The 23,918-nt window shown below is 40.3% G+C and overlaps 3 protein-coding genes across 3 annotated transcripts; 2 read left to right on the plus strand and 1 right to left on the minus strand.

Moving 5' to 3' along the window:
• Window positions 1-2,838: 2,838 nt before the first annotated feature.
• Window positions 2,839-13,397, minus strand: LOC139202983 (glutathione hydrolase-like YwrD proenzyme). Its single transcript, XM_070832606.1, has 12 exons — window positions 13,213-13,397; window positions 12,074-12,227; window positions 11,843-11,996; window positions 10,576-10,782; window positions 8,853-9,005; window positions 8,678-8,765; window positions 7,081-7,252; window positions 5,808-5,964; window positions 4,463-4,645; window positions 4,115-4,199; window positions 3,939-4,034; window positions 2,839-3,285 (listed from the first exon to the last, which is right to left on the minus strand). The coding sequence occupies exons 1-12, from the start codon at window positions 13,310-13,312 to the stop codon at window positions 3,140-3,142; spliced, it is 1,695 nt and encodes a 564-aa protein (XP_070688707.1). The 5' UTR covers window positions 13,313-13,397; the 3' UTR covers window positions 2,839-3,139.
• A 1,455-nt stretch (window positions 13,398-14,852) lies between these two features.
• Window positions 14,853-19,384, plus strand: tm4sf4 (transmembrane 4 L six family member 4). The gene is made up of 5 exons (XM_070832122.1): window positions 14,853-15,201; window positions 16,272-16,361; window positions 17,694-17,842; window positions 18,566-18,752; window positions 19,271-19,384. The coding sequence occupies exons 1-5, from the start codon at window positions 15,031-15,033 to the stop codon at window positions 19,286-19,288; spliced, it is 615 nt and encodes a 204-aa protein (XP_070688223.1). The 5' UTR covers window positions 14,853-15,030; the 3' UTR covers window positions 19,289-19,384.
• Window positions 19,385-21,853: 2,469 nt separating this feature from the next.
• On the plus strand, window positions 21,854-23,688 carry LOC139202978 (transmembrane protein 69-like). The gene is made up of 3 exons (XM_070832600.1): window positions 21,854-21,937; window positions 22,501-22,545; window positions 22,642-23,688. The coding sequence occupies exons 2-3, from the start codon at window positions 22,501-22,503 to the stop codon at window positions 23,413-23,415; spliced, it is 819 nt and encodes a 272-aa protein (XP_070688701.1). The 5' UTR covers window positions 21,854-21,937; the 3' UTR covers window positions 23,416-23,688.
• The last annotated feature ends 230 nt before the right edge of the window (window positions 23,689-23,918 follow it).

Below are 23,918 nucleotides of genomic sequence, written 5' to 3' on the forward strand. Positions count from 1 at the left end.
TGTGTTTGTGTGTGTGTGTGTGTGTGTGTGTGTGTGTGTGTTGAACAGATTCTCCTTCCTTTCAGAGGGAGTTCTGTCATGACACAACGTGCGCCAGGAAACACACTCACAGGAAGGGGGCTGACCAATGGCGGCACAGAGCTCAGACAGAAATATGAAAATCCCACAAGAGAGAGTGTGTGTGTGTGTGTGTGTTTCCCACAGCCCGTTAGCCAGCAGGGCCTCACTCAGCACTCTAAACAATTATTTTCCCTCAAAATGAATGAGTCACTACAAAAGGTCGCCATGGTTAAAGACATAATCAGCGTGTTAGTTCCTAATCCCCCTCTTTCCACATAGTGTACATATTTGTACATGTTATGTTCTTTATCTATTATTAATCATTTTGTCTATACGATGTCAGAGGATAAGTCCATTACAGGCCCAGGTGGCGTCTTCAATTTGCTTTTAACCAACACTCTTGAGTCACTCTACACTGACTGTACACACACAGTAGATGATATTTAGCATTAATATTAATATATAATATTTAGCATGTTTTTCTCGATAGATGACTTCAATGATTATCAAATTATCAAATGATACATTTGTGTTTCAAGGCTAGTCTGCTATCACTTCTGTTAATAAACATAGAACAAAAAGTAAGGAAATTTGTATTTGGTAGATTATTTCTTTGTTGTAACAATGCTTCTTGGCAATAAATCTTATAAAGCCTGTTTATTTCCCTTTTAAATGGTGCCACATTTGTAAGGAACATGCATTTGTGGGATGAGCAGCAGAGCTGAGTATGTCAGTTGTGCCCATGAAAAATTTGCCAAATCTCTGCCCGGAATATCTCCGATCTCATAGGGCTGCCAGGAGGCCTGCCATGGCTGCCCTTCACCGTCACCAAACACACATTTCCTTACTTTTTATGCTATGTTTAGATAAAAAAGAAACAAGAAAATCCAGCACATGTAGAATTTATGGTTTATGGAATTTATGGTTAGAGCTTATGGCGCTATATGCATCTACCAGACCGTATAGTGTATAATATGTATTCAAATCATTTACTATTAAAGGAATTTAGGACTGAAAGTCCTCTTCATGCTGACAAACGGCATGCATTATATATCTGGGTCATCATGAATGATGCAGTCAAGGTACAGCCAGTTTTAATAATCAAATCTAAAACATCATCATGCATCATATTTTATAAACTGATCAATGTAAAATACAACTACCTCAGAATTGTAAGCAAGGACAGTACTTAATTTTAATGTATAGTATAGATGAAAATATTAACAAATGGCAAAAGTAGAGTTTTCAAGTAGCTTCACTGTAGAAAAGGTTTTGCAGGGACCAATGTGATTCAAAATGTTTTATATATGCTCTTAAAATTCATTATATTGCTCATAAGCAAGGACAGCTCTCTGTAGGTCAGGATGATACAACAGCTCAGCAGGTCTATGTAGGCCAAAAGGGCACAACATGACTCCAAATAGTGCCGTGTCAGAAAGCCAGAAAGACTACGTATATACACACGTGTGTATCAGGGGCCCAGCAACTGTGAGCTGCTGTATAATCCAGCTGGAATGCAACACATCCAGATAAACTGCACAGTAAGCTGGAACCGGCCAGTAAGATCTGCGCTAACAAGGTGTGTGAACCTTAGTTAATTAAGGCAGATTATGTAAAACAGAGTGTGTTTGGGTGACAGAACACATGGCCCTTTATACAGTGGGAGTAAACAGTTGGTACCAGGTGGGGTTCAGAGCTGTAAGGAGATGAAACAAAGTCCAACATTCTGTTTCTACATCAAGAGATTTGTGTTGAAGCTGGAGCTGCCTGCTGCAGGGTACAAGCTGTTTACCAACTCACTCATAGTTTCCACATATCCCAAACCACTGCTGCATATACTGTTATAATTTATCTTGTCTGTCTGTCTCTGTATTTATCCTGCATGTGCGGTGTTTTGGGTGGCAGCAGGGCGTTTCCCAACAGCTAAAAATGCACTATAACATAAAGCTCAAACAAATGCACAAAGGCAAAACACCTACTTGAAAACATGTAATACAATAGATGTATCATATGTAGCAGATCATGGGCACATTTCCCCGGAGCTGTGCCACTGGAAAAGGCCATCACCATCATCAATATCAAAAACACTCTGGTAGCTGGAATGCACTCGGCTAATTTCATGGTAATCTGGATAATAAAGTGTGGGTTATATTTTGCGCACAGCTGACATTTTGGTTTGGAAGTGCCAGAACATATAGAAGCTCATGGAGTAGATTTAATGGCAAACTGCCCATTAGACTCTGACCTTTTCTCTATTACACCACCACCAGAAATCAGAGGAATAACCACATAATGTAAGGATTCACTCTCTGGGGACTGTGAGTATATATAGCAAATTGTAATAAGGTCCGACGACTATTTGTTCATATGTTGTGTGCAAAGTGAACCACTTTACCTCACAGTAACACAACAAAAAAAGATTAGGTATTATCGTTAGGTCAAGAAGTCTCAAATAGGACCCGACGGTGTGGGCATCCAGGGTTGGACAGACCAACTGATCATATGACTGATCAGCATCTCCATTAGTTCCAGTTGATGACAGTTAAACCAGAAACACAGCATTACATTTGACTATTATGGTATTCTAACATCAAGAATTAGAGTTACAAACAATTCAATAATATCAGTGGAGAACAGAGTTTTAAAAACCAGTGCAAAAACTTACTGGAGTTTATTTTGGAAAGTTTAATGGTCATTAATAAAAATTTACAAAATCCTGACTAGGTCCAGCATAATTCATCAATCAGTTGAAAGACTGATAAACTGATGTACTGTTCTGCTGCTACTGCATGTCACAGATCACATACAGTAAATGTGTGTGAACTGGAAACAAACAGCAGCATCTGTTGAGCACTGATATAAGAACATGAAGAAAAAAAGACACTTTATGAAGGTGCAATGTGTTATGCTATGATGCTGTGCTAAGGCTGTGTTAGAAACTTGACTTGTTGCTAAGTTTAAAATCAATTCAATCAGCTTAATAATGAAGCCAAAGGAAAAACATCACATTACATAAAAGTCAAATCTTTGTGATTACTTTATCTCCAGGGAAGAGGAGACGAGGTTGTGTGTTGTATGTCTAGTACCCGAGAGCACACCCATCACCTCTGGGGTCTGATCCCGCCCACAGCACCCTGGATGGAGGATCAGCTTGATTGACAGATGGGCTCCACCAATCTCCCACTGATATGATCTGTCCACGCCCAAACTGAGACCTCTTGTGGCCTGTGTGTATTGAGGTCATGATGCAAGAAAATAGTTTTACCATGATGTTAATCCTTGTAAGAACTTGAATTTGTAAGTTCAGTCCAGTGTCCCCATAAATTAGAATATATTGAAAAGCTGCTAAAGTAATTCAGCTCTGAAAGAGATGTCTTATGAAGAGCTAAAGTAATAATTACCAACTCTAATACACAGGAGACACAGAGGAGACATGATTTGGGGTCTGTAAGCTTGCTCACAGAATATATGATATCACTGCTGAACCTGTCATCCACTTTTGGAATAATAGCTATGAGTTCAGGGAGAACTCCTTAAATGTATTACAGTGTTTGTCTGAAAAGAAAAAAACTCCTCCACACCTCATGCTGTGACACATGAAACAAGCTTTGAGAGGACGTTTTACTGCAATTACTGCAAAAATGCTTGTATTGTTCTTTGTTTAGAGTTGTGGATGGTTTAGATCCTGCACCACAGCAACAGGTAAATCTAAAATAAGTGAGTTGCAGGTGATTAAGTACAAACTCTTTTGCATTAGTGTTTGCTAAGTGTTTTTTTTTTTTCCCTGCCTTTGTTTCCATTTCAATGAATGAGAATGGTCTACTTTAAAATATCCTGGCGCCACTGCAAACCATAACTGCTTAAATATACAAAGGTACCTGTGATTGGCCAGTTGACTTTGTGGCCCCGTCTTCTCAGCTCCTCGGCTACCTCCTGGTCGACCCCCTCCTCCAGATTAACCAACCACTGACCAGCTACACACACACAGGATGTTTTAAAAAGTGTTTCACATGAGCATAGGACATACAGGAATGTATGTGGGGGGCGTGCATACTTTTGCAGTCATGTTGTACATAGACTCTTGGGGCGTCCAGAGCTTGTTGAGGATTCATGCCAAACTCCAGCATGTTCAACAACACCTGAACACATGAGCAGCATCAGATAATAACTCATGAACACATTACACTCATAAGACTGAACCTTTTGTCTTAGTCAAACACGACTTGATCACAAACTGTTTTAATAAAAAAATTACTGTAATGAAGTCTCCGTATTGTTTAACACACAAAAACTGACTACAAAAGAACCAATAGCAACTTATTTAATAACGGGAGATAAAATAAATAAAAACAGTTGTTAGTTCTTCATTCCCCACGTCAGTCTATTCTTGAGTACAGCGTACCTGGACGTGTCCTTGCGGTTGCATAACAGCCCCCATCACCCCCAGTGCAGCGAGGAGTCGTGGTTTTTGTGATTTGGTCGCAGAGTCAGTGAGAAGTGCGGGTATTATGGTGTGATATGGCCGCTTCCCCCCAGCAACACAGTTAACATGGTTACGGTGCAGAGAAAAGCAGGCACCACGATTCTGTGACAGGGAAAAAGAGATATTGTGTATAAACAATGATGATACAAACTAGAAAGCAAACTTTTCATTTTCCTCATTTAGTTTTATGGGGTTTTTTTTGCTGTTAGCATATTTCTGATTATTCCACTTTTACCGTTGCTGACAATTATATAGAAATGAAGTTCATTGTATATTACCATGTTACTACAGCAATACCGCTTCATAGGTCTGCTCCACGATATTCCACACACATATTTACATAGACACACACACACTGTATACTCCTGCTACTGTAAGGTACCATTAACATGCAAAACAAGATCATAGAATATGAAAAACTGCGTGATGGCTTCACTCAACGTCGATAGCACTCATCAGATATACTGTACACTAACACTAATACTATACAATACTACTATTATACCCACTATATTGCTGCACAGTCCTATACGTCACATTGCTACACAAACGTCACCACATTTTACCTTGTTATTCCACCTTATACTATATTATGTTCTAATAATACTACGTCACATCTTGATATTAACACAGACAACTCACAAACAGTGTGCTCACAACAAAAGTAAACGTAATTTTAACCTACCTTGTGCGATTTTTGACCATGAATTTATTCACATACTCTTAGACGATTATTTGTGTCACATCTTTTGCATTGTCCAGCGCAACTTTGTGTCTACTCGTGTCTTGACGCCAACTTTGTATGTAATCAGTGCAAAAAATATTCGCCCTGCTTTTGGTGTGAATACAATGCTTAATCATACTATACTATATAATATTGTGGCGTGCACTGTTATATCTGACACTATCATATTATCCTTACATGAACATATTTATTCCTGACTTGCTGCTGCTGATCTCACCACTATGTCACTTTGCTAGTTCAGTTTCAGTTTTATTCTATTCTTATTTTATTTGATATACTTCTAACTATCTATAATCTAAGTTTCTCCATTTATCTGTACTTATTTTCGTCATTGTAACACCTGAATTTCTCCTCTGTTGGATCAATAAAGGATTAGCTTATCTTATCTTTAATTCTTATTCATCAAACCCACTGATGTTGCCACCTACTCTTCTGTGACTACGCAACAGCCAGGTTTACATACCCATTGCTACCTCATACACCCTCCACCCATCATACCCTCTTTCTGAAACCACAGACCTGTAGTGAGAATCCACAATCCTTTGGGACCAGCCCACTGCCAAAGCCCATATAAGTGCTGTTGACAAATGAACAGGCGTTGCCCTGGCTGTCAATCACACAGAAATAGACTGTGTCACTTCCTGTTGTCAGGCCAGGCTCCACTCCTTCCATGGCCCTATGGATACACACACAAACAACAGATAAAAAACATGAGGAAACCGTTACTGTTGATGCATTTATCATCTTCACTGAGAAAAAAAACCAGAAGCAGACAAACAGATGAAATACATCCAGTTTCCATGAGGTCTCTACAGAGTAGTCTAAGAGGATAGATATCACGAGCATGTCTGTACTGTAAATATAAGGCTAATTCCAGCACTGGATCCAGGGGGAACTGCAAACCACAACTACACTTTGGTTTGTGTTCAATAAATAAATAAAGATATAACATGTTGTTTGCTGAAGTTTGACAGGTACTGATAGGAGGATCATTGAATATCTGACAGAGTCAGGATAAAGTAAGGGTTTACCCAATTTAATGGGAAGTAAGAAGGAAGCACAGAGCTCTAACCGGCAACCTCGCACACTGGAAGCACCAGCTATCCAGCCTAGATAATCTTATATCTTAATCTTCTATAATTTCTCACGGTGCTATCACTAATAAATCATACACCAGCCGTATGCAAACACAAGTTTTACAGTAACCAGTTTATTGCAGCACATGTAAATATGACTTTTTTCAAAATGTGTGTGTGATGACAGCGAAGACACTTTTTCATGACTAACAAATTTCCTAATGAGAGACATTAGGTTCCAATTTACATTTAAGTTAGGGTTGGTTGAATCATTAAGGTTGAGTTAAGTGGTACCAAATGAATGGAAAGCGTAGGATTGGTGAGCGTTGCTCGATTTAATAGCACACCCTCAGCAATTAAAGTTATTAGGATATAAAATGACAGCAGGGTTTACTGTGCAAATGTGTGTGTTTGTTAATATATCATTATGTTGTTTTATCCTTTTATAGTCTGTTTGTCTATTTGTCTTACAACTGATAAAGACCAAAGGTTCAAAGTCTACAGTACTGACCAGTAAACACACATTGTTGCCAAAATGTACACACACACACACACACAGAAGATGGAGCGGTGGAGGAGGGACCGTGGCACGACGGGATGGACGTTAAGGTCAGGGGAAATAAAGGTCTACAGTCTTATCTAAAGTCAACAGAGCACGACTGGTACACAGTGGTACAGACACACACACACACAGTTAGACACAGACAAACACACACCTGTCCATGCTGATGCGCTGCGCTCGCTGGTGACTGTAGCTCTTGTCCAGTAAGGTTTCCACAGAGACGGTCACATGGTCTGGATCGCCCAGGTAACACAGAGTGTCTGTTAGTGCCAAGCGCACAGCCTCCACCAGTACATGGATGTAGTCAGAGCTGTTATGGCCTACATCTACACACACACACACACACACACACACACACACACACACACACAAAACCACAGAACAACGCTTTAACTTTCAGAGATGTAACAGATTAGTGCAACTCAATGATCCACAAACATTAGATCTTGTCCCTTGAAGGAGAAGAGCAAAGGGTGACAGCAGCTTCTCACAAATACCGATGGTAAATAAATAAATGTAAAAAAAACCATCATAATTAAATGATTACATGCATTTTATATAATCTATTGGACCTGGTCTAGTGTCATTTCCAAAAACTGGAAATTAAAAAATGTCATTGGCATTTTTCTTTCCTTTTTACCTCACTAAAGATGTTTGACATTTTGGTCAGTTATTCCTTCAGCAGTTGAAGTGAAAACCTGAAAGAGTTCATGATCTATACCCATTTATCCTGTGCAGGGTGACGGGGGCTGGATCTTTTCCCCAGGAGACACTGACTGAGGAGCAGTGAACACCCTGGACAGGACGGCAGGTCTGTCACAGGGCTACTGGAAGACATATTAGGTAGAATTATTTTTTATTTTTGAAATTCTGATTGCTGTGTTGGTTATCACTGAACTCTCATATATTTGTGTTCAAATATACAGTAATGTATTATATTATAGAAAGAAGAAGAAGAAACTGCTTCTCTTGCTGTAGAAGCCTTTTTTTTTTTGGTTTTCTTTTTTTGCCAGCGTGATGTGGCTTCCTGCTCCAAGGTGAATCACAGAGAGAGAGAGACGTCTACTGATTCATCTTGTGTATGTCTAGAGAGTGAGTCAAAATTCAGGGGCTGTCAAATGGAGCCATTACACATTACAAAGTCAACTATATTTGCTTCAAAGTGGCAACAATAATAGAAAGACTAATGGCTGAAGTCATTTAGCTGCCTCAGTTTCAGGGCCCTGCTATTGTGCGTGCTGGCTCACTGTCACACTGCCAGGCCTCACTGAGACACTTAAATAGAGAGGAGCCATCATTAATGTTTTTAGTGACACTTTTACTACAATGACATGTCAAAATGTCTACTGTGAAAAGGGATTAAATGGACTTCACAACTACATATTTAACTTAGTAGCCGACATTTCTGCTGCCACCCAAACACAATGAGGGTCAAAGGAATTTTGCTTGTCGTGCTCAAAACATTGTACAATTACATTTGAAAACTCAAAGACACTTTTAAACAATATAATGTGTGTATATAACTGTGTATATAACATATGATTATTTTTCACTGGAACCACTTTCTACCAAGAAAACAGTCCCTATGAAAAATGCTGAAAGTACATTTTGTGGTGTGTTTTTCTTAATATGGGTATGATATTGCTTTAATTTTCTATGAGTTGAATTTTGAGTCATCCACATCTCCGGACCAGCATGTATATCGGAAATTCTCTGATGTATCTCTGTTGCATGAGGTTTCCAGTGAATACCTCTGAGGGGGAAGTTCTCCAGGATGTTGAGAAGCAGCAGGGCAGCCAATCCCTGACTGTTAGGAGGAGGCTCCCACAGACGCACACCCTGGACACACAATGAGTGAGAGTCATTCCCTCTGCTGACTACATTATCAAAATACAGATACAATGAGTCTATGGCAGCTGACCTCACCTTGTAGTCTGTGCTTATGGGGTTGATGACCTCACTGTCATGGCTGCTGAGGTCATCCAGGGTCATGACTCCTCCATTTTGGTTGATAACGTCGACGATGGCTTGGGCCACTCTGCCCTGGTAGAAAGCTGGTTTGCCACTCTCACCAATCGCCTGTCGATACATCAACCGATCAATCAATCAACTGTTCAATCAAGAGTTTATCTCTTTACATTCTGCCTGTCCATCCTCATATCTTAAACCACACTATAAAACACAAACACTCTGAAAGCGTGATGTTTTGCATGATGTAATGGCATACATGAGTATTTTCAATGATATGCGGATGACGTGTCCACAATTGTGTGTGCCTACCACTCCGATCAATGTTATCAAATGAACATGAGGGTGTGCATGAATGTGTGATTTTTCACTACAAGGAAGTAGCGCACACTGTCATCGCTGAGGAATGACCGTTATGATGCCATGGAAGCCATTCATCTGTGAGGCTGAGGTCACTGCCATTGTTTCTACTGTCTCAGACACATAACTGTGTGTGTGTGTGTGTGTGTGTGTGTGTGTGTGTGTGTAAGGGGCGGGGGGGGGGTATCAGGGGCGTATTTGGCAGTGTTATCGTATTGCTAAAGGCTAAAGTGTTTGATGTGGTAATAGAAAAAAGCATCAATCAGTGCATGCTTTAATGGTGACCCACACAAAGGCAGGCAAACACCTACACACACAGTGCAGTCAGCCACCTTCTCGTAAAGTTTGACTGGCAGGAAACTACAAAATGAGTCTGTTTTTAGTAATATTACATTGTCCTCACAAAAACAATCATGGCTGCATATTCAAATGACATACAGGAAAGTAGAAGACCTGGAAACACCTCACTTAAACTGGTTGAAGTGGAGAGATGTAGTGTCACAGTTACAGTTAATTATGATAGTGACAAGTCGTTTTATGGTCGGAAAAATGTGTCCGAATGTCTCTATGGAAGTTTTGGTTGTTTGTTTGTCATTAGTATAAGTGTCGAACAGTGTAGTAAAACACTGTAAAACCTGTAAATGTTTTGCTACTTTTTCAACCATAAGATCTTGTCAAGATCTCCGAATAAACTGCAACCAAGATCTGTTGGAAACTATTTTTAAGTGTGTTAAACGGTGAAGACTTGTGTTGATAGTCTACAGGCTGACTGACCTCTGGAAGCCATCATGATTCAGTTTGACTTATTTCTACTATTTTTATAACACTTTTGTTTATTTCTAACACCTCCTCTCCTCTCCCTACTCCCTCTCTTCTTTTTCCATCCATCCCTTCTTCTCTCACTCTTCTTACCATTTGTCTTCACATTTCTGTCATCTCCCTGTCTGCTTTCACTCCCTCCCCTCCACGGTTGCCTCTCTATTTGCCTCATGTAATGTCCTTCCTACTTTACCCATCCCCATATTCCTCCCTTCCTCTGTCTACCTTGTTTTTCCTTCCATACTGAGTCAAACACACTAATGGGTTCAGGGTTAATTACCCACTATGCCCCTGGGTTCTTTCAAGGTCTTCCTATTTAGAAGGCTAAGTCAAGTTTAGAAAAGGGAAACAAACCTCTGGGAGTGTGGACCCAGCACAGAGGTTTCTCAGGGGCTCCACATTGTTCTGTTTCCTTCTTGTCAAAATAACATAAGTTGAGAAAAACCAACCCAGTGCTCCTCACATGACCTATGAACCCGTGTTTTCAGTTTCAAGGATTCACCTTCAGGGTCTGGGCCAGGGTAGGATTTCTGAATACTTGTCCACATTTGGGTGCATGACCATCAATCAGCAGATCCCCGCTTAGTTCCTTCCCGGCGTCTCTCAGAGCAGCCACCCAGTTCGCCCAGTGGTGAGCTGCTACCTCGGCAACAGGAAACCCCACCTCTGCGAGCTCTACCGCCCCGCTCAGCACCTCCTGCAATGACAGCTAGGGAAACAGGGAGAGGAAACACACGCTTATTACCTCACAGGGAACCTCACAGAGCAGGAAATGTGAGTCATTGTTTTGAGATGAAATATGTGGAGACTAAAACTGACTTATAATTTCCTCTGAAGGTTTTCCAGACAGAAAAATGTCTAATAATTGTTGTAAAAAATATGTACAGGCGAGAGGATCACTGTGCCCCAACTTTCTATCAGTTGGGGCATAGTGAGAGACAATAAAAACTGACACAATATATTTGATATTTCATTACTCACAGCAGGAGTTTGAGTGGACATGCAATACAAAGGCAGAATACATTTTATGACCCTGTAATGTCTTAATATTCATGTTAAAGCTCAAACTACAGGTCCTGGTACCATTTCCTGCCTGTGAGACAATTCCTATTATATTGTTACATTCTTTAATCATTTCATTTTGAACGTTACTGCAAATATACACAGTAAAAGTAGTTTGGCTTAGAAAACTGCACTTAACAGCGAGCAAACAGCACTCTGATTTACTGCAGTGCATCTGATGCCAAAATGTCTCCTTCTAAAACAAAGGTTGACCTGAGAGAAGTGGACTGCTTCATATGACTGCTTTCATCTGCCAAGAGAACAGGAGAGAACAACCAGGCCGGTGGGCCCCAGGAACTTTAAGTTTGAGACCCCTTTTGTAAAATCTCGCCCACATGGACCTGCAGAAACGCTACCATAGATGGCTGAATTAATCCTGTTTTGACTAAAAAAAAAAAGGGAATATTCAGAGAGCCTAATAATAGCTTTTCCACCCCTTGTTTACATCTCCTTGATTCACCTTCAACACCACTGTTTAGAGCAGAGTCAAGAGTCCTACTTCCAAGCCCTGTTTACGTGTGTGTTGGTGTCCAAAAGTTTCCTTTTGTAGTGTTTATATTTAGGTTGTTCATGTCATGTAAATGATTACGTTAGATACCCATCTAACATAATCATTTACATTTACATTTGACTACCTGGATGTTGCACAAAACACAAACAAGGACATGGATATAGAAACACACACACACACACACACAGAGTCAAACCTTGTGACTACCAAACAGCTGCACGGTATCACACCAGCATGCAGGGGCCCCTGGCACTGTGACATTCAAGGCATCAAAGGGTGGAGGAGGGGCCTCTGCAGTGTAACCACGGCCTTCCAGGAAGTCCAGGGTCTGAGCTCTGGCCGAGCGACCACTGAGGACACAGAGAGACGCTCAGCTAAACGCTCTGTATGATGTAGACAACATCAGCAGCGAGAGAAGAGCCTCCACCTGCCGTTGAGTCCTCTGATCTCTCCAGTTTGTCCGTTGTAGAACAAGCAGAAGGCATCTCCACCGGGGCCGGTGCTGCACGGCTCTGTTACCGCCAGCGCTGCTGCCATGGCAACCGCAGCATCTGCCGCATTACCGCCACGCTTCAGGATGTCTGGACAGAAATACATATGCTGCGCAGTTGATGCAACCCTGACATGAGGGTACCAGAGTATGTCTTAGCTGTTTTATGTAGTTGTGGGGTCACCTTCAGGTAGGCACTGCTCCTCATCACCCAAACTACAGACAAAACATCTCTTCTCACTTTTCACCCACAGTATTTATCAGTGTAAACAGTTTTAGCTTCATTTTCATAGTTTTCAAGGTAAGCAGCTTTAAACTTTGCCTCCCCTCCAAGTCCCCTACATCCCATGCTTAGTGGCACAAACTACAATCCATTCACCTCCATTTATTTCTCAAATCTACAGGCTTCTGGACATTTTTGAATAATCAAGGACCAGCTGTTTAACTCTGTAGGTCTGTGCGTCTGAGGATGTAAAGATACACATGTGAATATGAAACATATCCATTGCTTGTTAAGCAGAGGCTGGTATGTAGAACAAACCTGCACTTACAGCTGCATTATCTTACAATGAGAAGGTAAACAAGGAAACCATTGGCTGCTTTGAATGCAGGGGAAATACCGTATATTGAATAATCTAAAGCGTACATAGAAAAAAGGTTGCTAGTAATAAGACACGTGCAGTAAGGGCCTGAAGCAAACAGGTGATTCATTGATTATCAGAAAATTAAATAGGATGGCCTTTTAAATGCTGTATCAGGTACAGTATGAGGTCTGAGAGCATTTGAGAGCTTCTCCAAGTGTTTTCCTGATGAACTTCTGTGATGTTACTTCATGTCAGCTCTCATTAGTCTACTTTAAGACTTTCTCTCTTTGTAACTTCCTGTTTCTAGCCCTCCAGCTCTCCTTGGTGGCAGGTATAGTTACAGTTTGGTAGTTAGCAGGTTAGCTCGTAGAGTTTTACCCATTTAGTTAGCTTATATCTTCATAAAAATATGAATATTGCTCTGTGGGGAAACACAACGATGGGACACAGTGATTGAACTCTCTAGATCTCCATGGTAACTCTTCCACTCACCATGTCCGACACTTGAGGCGAGCCGCTGGCTGGACGCCACGCAGCCGTGTAAACACACCACCGGAGACCGACGAGAGCAGAAACTCAAGTCGGTATCCATCCTGCATTACCGGCCAGCGACTGGTGGCAACGACAGAGCAACAATAACGGGACAAAAATAAGCTGTATTGGACTTTCAATTTGTGATCGGTTGCTCTGGCATCGATTGATTTTGGCTCAACCAGGACGGCAGTGAAGAGAAGCGGATGACAGATCGCATCGATGGGTACTGATGCTGTCTGCAGCAGAAATGAATGTCAAGGGTGATTTATATTTCAATTGGCAAATAAAAAACTGATATATATTAAGTCATGTCATGGGTTGCTTTTTTTTATAATTATATTAGGCTAGTATCGGGGAATAAATAATTCAAGAAACATTTTACATTTTGCCACCTGTTACTCTTGATTGTATTTGTTTTGTACCAACTGCTGTCAGAGGTGTGGACTGGAAATCATGATGGCTCCTATAACAGTGATAGCCTCCATTAGGCATGAATGAGGCCATAATGGAATCAAATAGAAATAACCACAAGCATTACTCCTCATTTCCACCTAAAGCTAAAATCCAAGTGCACATCAATCCAAGAATATGACATCAAATAAGTGTATGATTGATAGCTCAACATTTAGGGTGGTTAGCTCTTAAGTCTTAGGAAATTTAACTCATGCTTGCAGATCTAGAATTTCAAGTTCACTTCAATTGTAGGGGTTTTATTCAGTCTTTTTAAAAAGGTGAAATGATGAAACTGAAATATATTCGGACAAAAATTAATAGCATAAGGGAAAAGGATGGAGATGTAGCTGCTGGTCACTGTGGTGGTGTTGGACTTAACACTCCTGGCAGACAGTCTGGGAGAGAAGTGGAAAGAGTCATTAGGAAAGAGATGGAGCTCATTTGTTAACTTTTTCTTTTCAATATTCCTAAAAATCACCATCCTCTCTAAATATATGAAAACAGACCACTTTGCATGAGACAATGAGACCAAACCAATTTAGTAAAAATGTCCACAGATCAATGACTCATTTGTGATTGAGCAAATACAATTATAAACCTTTCAAAATCAATGATTCCTTCATTTGCAATCAATGGGCAAGCTGTTATATCCGCACTTGATTAGGCTGCACCTGTGGTAAAGTAGTTTGTTGTGATAAATCCTAAAACACAAGATGAAACATTACTTGTGAGAAATAATCCAGAGTTGACCTACGGATTAGGCATTCCTAACTAATGAAGAAGTCTTTCTTGTTAATGACTAAGCCAGTGGTAAGGGCAGATCAGCATGGGGGCCCTGCTGTATCGACCAACTGTCTGTCACTTCCTCTTCTGTCCTCATGTGCACAAAACACGAGGTAGAACATTAACCACTGTCTTCTCCGGTGGGTCTGCATGTAATCCGTCATTAATGGCTCTGGGTGTGTGTTTTCATGCAGTCACAAGCCTGTGCATGTGTGTTTGTAAATGTGTGTGTGTGTGTGATACTGCCATATCACAGCTGGCTGCAGTAAAAGTGAAGCAGTGAGATCACTCTGAGAGACGGTGGGATGGGGAGGCAGGTGGGTGGAGGGAGGGGGTATAAAGGCTAAGGAGAAATTGTTAGAAGGTGTAGTGAAGCTGCAGCTGGAGATAAATATAAGCCAAGTGGACAAAGACTGGACTAGATTTAAGTCTAAACTCTTGAGATAATTTGATCTAAAGATCAACTTTGAAGCCCAAAAGATACTTTTACAGCACAAGGGATTTGTTACTAGTAGAGGAGGTTGAAGGATCAGTGTCAGAATGTGTTCAGGCGGCTTTGCCAAGTGTCTGGGGGTCAGTCTGATGCCTCTGTCGGTCGTGTGTGTGCTGTGTAACATCCTGCTCTTCTTCCCCGGTGGAAAGTCCGTGGAGAGCGAGCACATCACAGAGCAAGTCTGGTACTTTGGAGGCATCCTGGGATCTGGATTGCTGGTGAGTGTGTTTGAAGACACACACTGAGTGATATCAGCTGTTTTCAACGTCACTGAAGACAAATTATGTGGAGTCTTCTAATGTTGTTTGTAAAGTTTTTCAAATTATATATAGTGCTATTGATGAACATGATCGGTGGATCATCGTGGTGGCATCTTTCTGTCTGTGCACACTTATGAACTTTGTATATTATAAATACCACAGCGAAAATTCATTCGAGCTGCAGCACTAACATTTGTTTTCATTATGGATTAATCTTCCAGTTGTTTCCTTGATTGATCAATTAATTGTTTATTATTTAAAATAAAAAAGATATCAAAGCATGTCCATTTTAATACTTCAAAAGTAATCAGATACGGATACTGAAGCTCAACAATCCAGAACCTACAGACATTCAGTTTCCTCTCACATGTAACAAAGATGAACAACAAAAAAGGCAAATCCTCACATGGAAGAAGCTGGAAGACTAAAGAAAGTTTAGCTGATTAACTTTCAGCTCTAAAATATAATGTATAGTCGTGCTTCACCTGAAAGAGGTGATGATCTTGTTTGGTATGCCTAGTTGACATTGGAAATACTATCATAATATTATCATGGAAATGCTATTTAAAGACTCGTTCAATCACAAATAATATATGGGCAGTGCTGCCCTGGGTCAAGAAAAATAATGATGATAATATTAAAGTGAAAAAAAACAGGTGCTAGAAATGTAGAAAAGTAGAAAAGGAAAATAACGACTGCCCACCTTACTGGTTTCCATTTCTAAACTATTAATCTGTTTAAAGCCACTACGTGCCTATGTGTATACGCTGTATATATGTGATTTTACAATCTTTCAAATGATCCTAAATCCTGGTGAAAATTGGTGCATCTTTAACAAATAGCAAGTTTAGGAACTAGTTCAATCACACTGTAGATCTCAGTGATTGTGGATGGACACTGGGCTGTTCAATTTCCTCCTGCAAACAGAAGAAGAACAAACAATCCATCATCTGGTCAACTATATCCGTGTGTGTGTGTGTGTGTGTGTGTGTGTGTGTGTGTGAACTTGGGGTGTGTTTGGGCGACAGATGATCTTTCCAGCTCTGGTCTTCCTGGATCTGAAGAACAATGACTGCTGCGGTTGCTGTGGCAACGAAGGCTGTGGGCGTAGATTTGCGGTGAGGAGATGTTTCTCTGTTTAACTTGTCACTTCATTATTAAAATGATTATTCACAGTTGACTTTTCTGAATTTACCAGATTCTGCAGAAACTGGTGTTGGCATTGGTGCTGGAAAGACATGGAAGCACAAGTGTTTATTTGTCTCAGTCTTGTACGTGACACCTAATGGCCCAGAAAGTATTTTTTCTGTGTGCATTCCCAACAAAAGCCATCCAATAAAACAACCACTCATGCGTGCAGCCATTCACCCAGAGAACAAACAACCTGTTCAGGAAGCCTTATAATATTTTTCCAAATGTGTTGCTTCTACAGAGATAATTAGAAGGAGTTTGCCGTGTTTGGACACCTAATTGTTTCAGAGTATATTGGATATTTGGCATCTACAACATTATGTGAATGACAATGACTTGTTATTGTAAGGCGTTATGATCTGTTGCCTCGGTTTAAATTAGAAAATGACCTAGTGTAAACCGAATCTTTAAAAAATCGAATGCGGATGGAGATCGAGTTTTGAAACAGCATTTGCAGCACAAAAAGTTAAGCTCAACATTTTTGTAGTTACGGTTTATTCAGCTTTTTTTGCGTGACTGTTGGGAGGGTGTTTTGTGAAAGATCAGCAGCTCATTTGCATTTGCTGTACATTTCTGTGTTTATATTACATAAAGTAAACACTGATATGTGACCAATTCAGTATTTAACAGACCTCAGCTGCAGTGAGCAACGTCCTCTTTCTGCAGAAAACACAACTTTTATATTTCACTATTCCTTTTAAGTTTGGGGGGCAAAATGGCTAAAAAGATGAGTCTCCTGTATGGCCTAACATTAAATAGGCCTAAAAAATAAACAAATTTGAAAAATGAATAAATAAAACAAAGGCAGTTGAGGATTGACACTCGTGGGCGTTATTCATTTTTGCCACATCTCCCAGTGGATCTACTTCTTTATGTCATGTGTTAACTGAGGAGTCTTGTCACTCTAAATGTATGTAAACCAAACACAATGGCGCCAATTCATATCACCCTTCATCATTTACAGAGCAGCAAATGCTAAACACACACACACACACACACACACATAACCAAATTGATTCGATTTTGATCACTGTAACAAGAAACTCCCCCGATGGGAGTTTCGCATTAACTTTATCACACAGAGCGCGTGTTGTTCTGGTAGACACACACACACGGATCAATACGTAAAGTAGGTGTGTGTGTGTGTGTGTGTGTGTGTATAGAAGTTCAATGTGAGATTTTTAAAGGTATTGATTCCCAATATGAGTAACTATCCTTCCCTTTCCCACCTGTCTCTCCCCCTCTGTCCCCCTCTGTAGATGCTGAGCTCTATTCTCTTTGCAGCTGTGGGTGTTGTGGGGGCTGGTTACTCAGTTATAGTTGCTGGAGTGGCCATAAACCACGGACCACAGTGTGTGACTCACAAAAATGAAACGCACACTGAGTGGAGCAGCCCCTTCTCAGATGGGTGAGACAAACAAAACAGTATTAAAGTATTAAAACACTTTTACTTCTTATTCTAAATTACCTGCATAACCAGAAGTGCAAAGATGTATTTAGTTTCTTACAGCGAAAAATGTAAATCACATTTTCAGTAGCTTGTAAATAAATCTGCTTCTTTATTAATTAGGATTAGCTTTTGTTAAAGGGATAGTTGGACATTTTGAGCGACAAAGCTCATTCGCTTTCTTCTCATAGATGAAAAGACACCACCCTCAGACGTAGATGATATATCGAGCTAGAGCTGGGAGACATTTAGTCTAGCTTATCTTAGCATCGATGGTGCAGCCAGCTCCACCTAAAGCACAACCACCATAAAACCCCAACTTGTAAACTCATGTTTGCATTGGTTGGGTGATCATTTTTTATCTGATTAATCAAACAAGATACAACGTTTAATATGTAATGTGTTAATGACTGAGCTTTAAAGGGACTCGTAGGTGTATTCTTCAGCTTTGGACAGAGAACATTTAAACATCCCTTGACTACATTTTAAGAAGCTCACTTTAAACCTATTTTTATTGGCGCTACCTTTGCAGCAATTCAATCTTTTAATGTTAAATATGAGGTATGGTAGCTGATAACACCTATGAAAGTGGCTGTAAACCTCCCCGTTAGTGAGCACTCACTAATTAACCTGCTAATCAACAGATTAAAAACTTACTGTCTCTTTTTCACCTCACCTTTCCAGTGACTACCTGTCCAACAAAGCCCTCTGGTCGCATTGTAAAGAGCCGTCCGGCGTGGTGTCCTGGCATCTCTCCCTGTTCTCTGTGCTGCTGGTAATGGGTTTGATCCAGATGGCACTGTGTGGTGTGCAGGTGGTGAACGGCCTGCTGGGAGCTCTGTGTGGGGACTGCTGCGGCTGCTGCGGTGGGGTCAGTATCTGAGATGAGATGAGTCCAGTTGAGTCTATTTGTAGAAAGAATTGGATAAAGTTGAAGGGAAATCAACCCACATTCAGCCCACATTTCTGATAATAATAATATGTCACCATCAACATTATTATTACCGTCAATATTAGTACTAATTATGTATAATTATAGCTGTAGTCCTTTCAGTCACTGTAAAGTATTAAATGTATAGACATTATGGACACTAAATATACAGACTTCTCAGTTACAGAGTTTCAAAAAAGCATGCTCACCTGGTAAAACACCCAGATGCTTTCTAATAATTCAGACCTAATCAATACACTGTATATTGCTCATTTTATTCTATTTCATTTGATTCATGGTTGGTTAATGGAAGCTGGCTAACATTAACTCATTAGCTGTGATCCATGAATTAAGAAGCCGCCAGAAACTTGGTGTTATTGGTGTCACTAACCAGAGAAGGATTACAGTTAAACCACATGAAAATATGAAATATTAAATTGATAATGTTTGTCTTTCAGAGCGATGGAGCCGTCTGAGCGCATCCTACAGCTGTGAGAGTCCGAAGGCTGCAGTTTCCTGTATTTATTCTCAGGGTGATAGCAGTTTATGCTTTATGCCATAGCTAAATGTTTATGCATAAGAGCTCATTGATTGCATTGTGTGTACTATCTAACACTGGTGAAATGACAGAGCTCTAATGTAAAGGGTTTCATATTTTCCCTTCTGGCAAACACAAATGACTCCATCTTCTCATTATTGAATCTCAGTGTGTGTCTGCTGCTAATTAATCTCCAACACTAACAACTGTAGTTAATGATTTTCCTCCTGCTTTATGTGTTTGTCTTTATTTTTACCCATTCAGCTAAATCACTAGATAAAGATCCCATTTTTTAAATATGTATGAAAAGCAGATGGGGCCATGAAACAGGATAGGACCATGCTAATGCTTTACATTTTGTTTATTCTTATGTAGTCATGACTTAAACAAAGGTACCAAGCTATTCAACGATATAGTTTCTCTCTTCAGATAATGTATTTCTTCTGCCCCCTGCTGCACATGTTTGGTGTTACAAGCACCTTTTATGAGTTGAAAGGTCAAAGGTGCATCAGTAACACCATCAATAAAATCCTACATCTTGTGTCTCCCACTGAGAAAAGTGCACAATTCAGTACAGCTGTTGTTATGCAGTGAAGTCTCACCATACCAAACCCTTTCTTGTCTCAGTCGTTGGAAAGATCGGTGGTTAGAGAGGCCGCTATGTAGTGCCTGTTCGGAGCAGGCTGATTGATTGGCCCCCGACGTACGACTGCTTGGAATGCTCACCCGATCAGCTTCACACTTGACTCTGCAGTCCCTTGGGTCCTCGAATACACCACCCAAGTATAAAGTTGATCGGATGAACGGTTCTGGAGATGTGCGAAGAGATTCCTGTCTTTAACGATAGATGAAGATGTTACATCACCGCCTGTTGACCAAATGACTCCTAATCTGTCACTGAGGCATCATATCTACACATGTCCACCACGTGTGGCTGCAATAGCACTAAGCATTGAGGAGGCATGGAATTTCAAAAACCTGACAAAAAAGCAGCATTTTCCAGCTCAGTTGCTAAAACTTTGTAGGCGGAGGGACGAAAAAAAAGATTTGGGTAAAAGAATTTTGTTTTTGAGACTTGCAGTTCAAAAGTTACACACCAAAACATAAAGTTCACTGCTACAGCGTCGGCCAAATTCAACACTACAATCTCTTTGGTCCACAGCAGCAGAGCCGCCACGTGTGAAGTTGATTAGATGAACGGCACACACACACTCATATTCCTTCCTTTATAGTTAGATTACTCTCTGTACACATGGATGTAAATGTATTTGGGGTTTTTTCACTTCTCTTTTATATAAACTGACCCATTTACTGTAGATCTCCTGATGAGGCGCGAACGTGTCGAATGTGTTATTAAAGTATATCTTTCTGTAAACCTGTGAATGTCTGATCTGATCTGCTTACAACAGAATCAGCAGAAAAAGTAAATTATGGCTGTTTATTGAAGTTTGATTATCCATACTCTGGGCATAACCTTGAGCCAATTTTACTTCTTTTACATCCTCTGACATTTTATAAAGTGTCTTTGAGCTCCTAGAAAAGTGCTCCATGAATAAAATTGTAAAAAAAACACTAACATCTGGAGCTTCTATGTTAACCACTGAAATACTTATGGCCCTCACTTATACCTTACGTGAAAAGTGACAGAAATACTTGAAAAGGAAACCAGAGAAGCTTTTTCTGCATGACACTAGTATGTGCTATAATATGTAGAATTCAAAGTTGAAGCTATGGTGAAATTCACAGTAGGCTATATTTGTTGTAACGGTGTCTTCATTTCAGTGATGTAAGATTAAAAAAAAAGTGTATTTAGTCTATTCTGTTACTCTATATGTAGAGACAGGACAGACTTAGTTCATTTGTTGCTTTCCCTTGTGGTTGGATTGTGACAGCCAAAGAAAAAAAGATACCCAGCTCTCCCACAGGATAATCAATCAAAAGGAGAGACAGAGGGGGAAACTTTACTGGAAGGAGGCTGAGCTCAGGCTCTGGTCAAATATGTATATCAGAGAAAGGAACATTGTATGGAGATAAATCAATGAAGAGTTGCAGCAGAAGTGGGATGAGGAGATACGAGGAAGACATTTACATTTAATTCAAAACAGAGTGGGTGTAAATAGTACACAATAATCTAACCGGGACTCTTCACATTATAGGGAACCATCCAACCTCTTTGGTCTGCAGGGCATGTGATTGTTAGTTGCATGAAATGTAGAAGAATAAAAAGATCAGGGCTAACAGGGGCAGAATTAAAGGACGCACTGGACTGTGATGAATGCAGACAAGGAAGTAAATGTTTGGTCAACTTCCTAAAAGCAAATGGACTCATGGGAAAAAAATAAATCAGACAATCTGGACATTGAAGTTGAGTTAACTAACCCCAGAGGGTGGCAGTAAGGATGCAAGCCGCCGTTTAACACCAAAGAAGAAGAAGAAACTAGCGGAACTGTAGTTCATGTTGCTTCTTGTTGAACACGGAACGAATAAAGCGCGTACCGACGTGTTACTAACGTGACCCATAGCTGCTGTGACCCCTGGTGATTAGTAAAAGGGTTTAAAAATATGAAGTTTTCAACCTGAAACAGAGGTAATTATTAGAGTTTTATATTGTGCCAGGACAGGTAACAACTGTTCTAACGTTAAGTTAGCTGTTAGCTATTAGCTGTTAGCTATTAGCTGTTAGCTCAGTAACATTGTGTGTGTTTTATAAATATTCTTCACATCCTTTATCAGCACCATGGACTGTGCACCCGTCTGTATAGTTGTAGTTAGCAGCCACGGACACTTTGAGGGGCAGAGAGAGGAGGCCAGTCCAGTTTAGACAGATTGGTGTGATTGGTTTGTGCACCGGGTTGTTCTGGATCAGGGTTTGATGAGTTTAATAAAATGCACTATTTTTATTTCTGGTTTGCATTTATGATGGTAAAGTGAATGTGTTTGAACAGAATGTCACTTTGGGCTTTGGGAAACTCTTTATTTTCTGACTGATAATTGAGATAATCTTCAAAATGATGAAGATTATTATTAGTTGCAGCCTAATCCATTTCAGATTGTATTCTTTTTAATTCATATTATATATATTTTTTATGTTAACTTGATGTTATTTAGCCTCTGAGTGTTTCTTCTGATCTCTGTTTACTTTTTCAACAGATGTTCTCTGTTATACTTCGAAGAAGCACCTTTGCAGCCCAGAGGGTAACAACCATTTACGATTTATACACTTTGTATATCTAATAATTTATCCCTTTAAAACTAAAATGTGTTTTAAATTTCAATATGAATGCCTTTTAGGTGTGGCATTGGGTGGGTCCTCCCCACCGGACATCAGCCCTGTCTGGAGCCTCGGTTGGCGGGTCCGTCTCCCTGCAGACCTGCTGGGCCTCAACAGCAAGGCTGCCGTTTTCAGAAAAGGATGTTGGACGAGTAAAACCTCATTCTTTTCTTGGATTGGATCTCTTCCAGAAGTCCCAGACTCATGCTGCTCAGCTTTTAGTGGGGAGCCGACATTTCCATTCTTCTGCTGTAAGGCTGAAAAAGCGAACACCACCAGAGCCTCCTCCCAGAGAGCTGGATCTGTTGCGCTATGACATGAAGGAACTGTGGAATAGTCCCAAACCTGCCCTCTACCTGGGGTTTGCGGGGCTGATCCCCTTTGTCACCCCCACTCTGCTCATGGCTGTAACTGAGATCTACTATCCAGAGCTGGCCTACGCTCAGTTAGCTTACAGTGCCTCCATTGTCTCCTTCCTGGGTGGCGCTCGCTGGGGGTTCGCTCTCCCTGAGAGCAGCCCAGCCAAACCTGACTGGTTGAACTTGGCTAACAGTGTGGTTCCCTCCCTGTTGGCCTGGGTGACGATGCTGATGAGCGACAGCATTATTCCTGCAGTCACCATGGTGATCATGTCACTTGGAGTCTCGCTGCATTACGATCTGGCTCTGCTGCCCACTTACCCCAGCTGGTTCAAAGCTCTGCGCTCCGTCCTGACCACTGTGGCGTTTTTTTCTCTTCTTGGTACTCTTATAATTAATCAAATATATGAAGAAAAGAAGATATTCTCTGATTAAATTAAATAAACATACTTAAAACTATAAATCCACCATCTTTTATGCCCCTCCTGTCAGAAAAGTGTGTTTTGTTTTTTTTTCGTAGCTCATGCCAAACACTGGCCTCAGTGAAAGCAGAACAGAATTGTATTAGCATCATGCACGCATCTTTCATCTTTGTAGTGATGGATTAATAGTCCTGTTTCCAAAGAAGAAGTCATTTGGAGTCATTTGTTCAAAGCCACACAGCAAAAGAACTAATGAATATAGACTATAAATGTGGAACAGGATATTGCTCAGTGAATAACAAATAAACTCACTTTTGTTATTCAACATTAAATGTTCTTTTGACTTTTTATAGTCTAGTTAAACATTTTATAGTCTATAAAGTCACAACGTGATGCCTTACATATGTCCATTGTACCAAGGAAACACATTTGAAAATACTTAATGATTTGGTTAAGTATTTTTTCTTGACTTAAGTGATTATTGAGGAATCAAAATCCTACATTTAGAGTTGCTTA

The sequence above is a fragment of the Pempheris klunzingeri genome, chromosome 6 (genome assembly GCF_042242105.1).
Source record: "Pempheris klunzingeri isolate RE-2024b chromosome 6, fPemKlu1.hap1, whole genome shotgun sequence".
NCBI lineage: Eukaryota > Metazoa > Chordata > Actinopteri > Acropomatiformes > Pempheridae > Pempheris > Pempheris klunzingeri.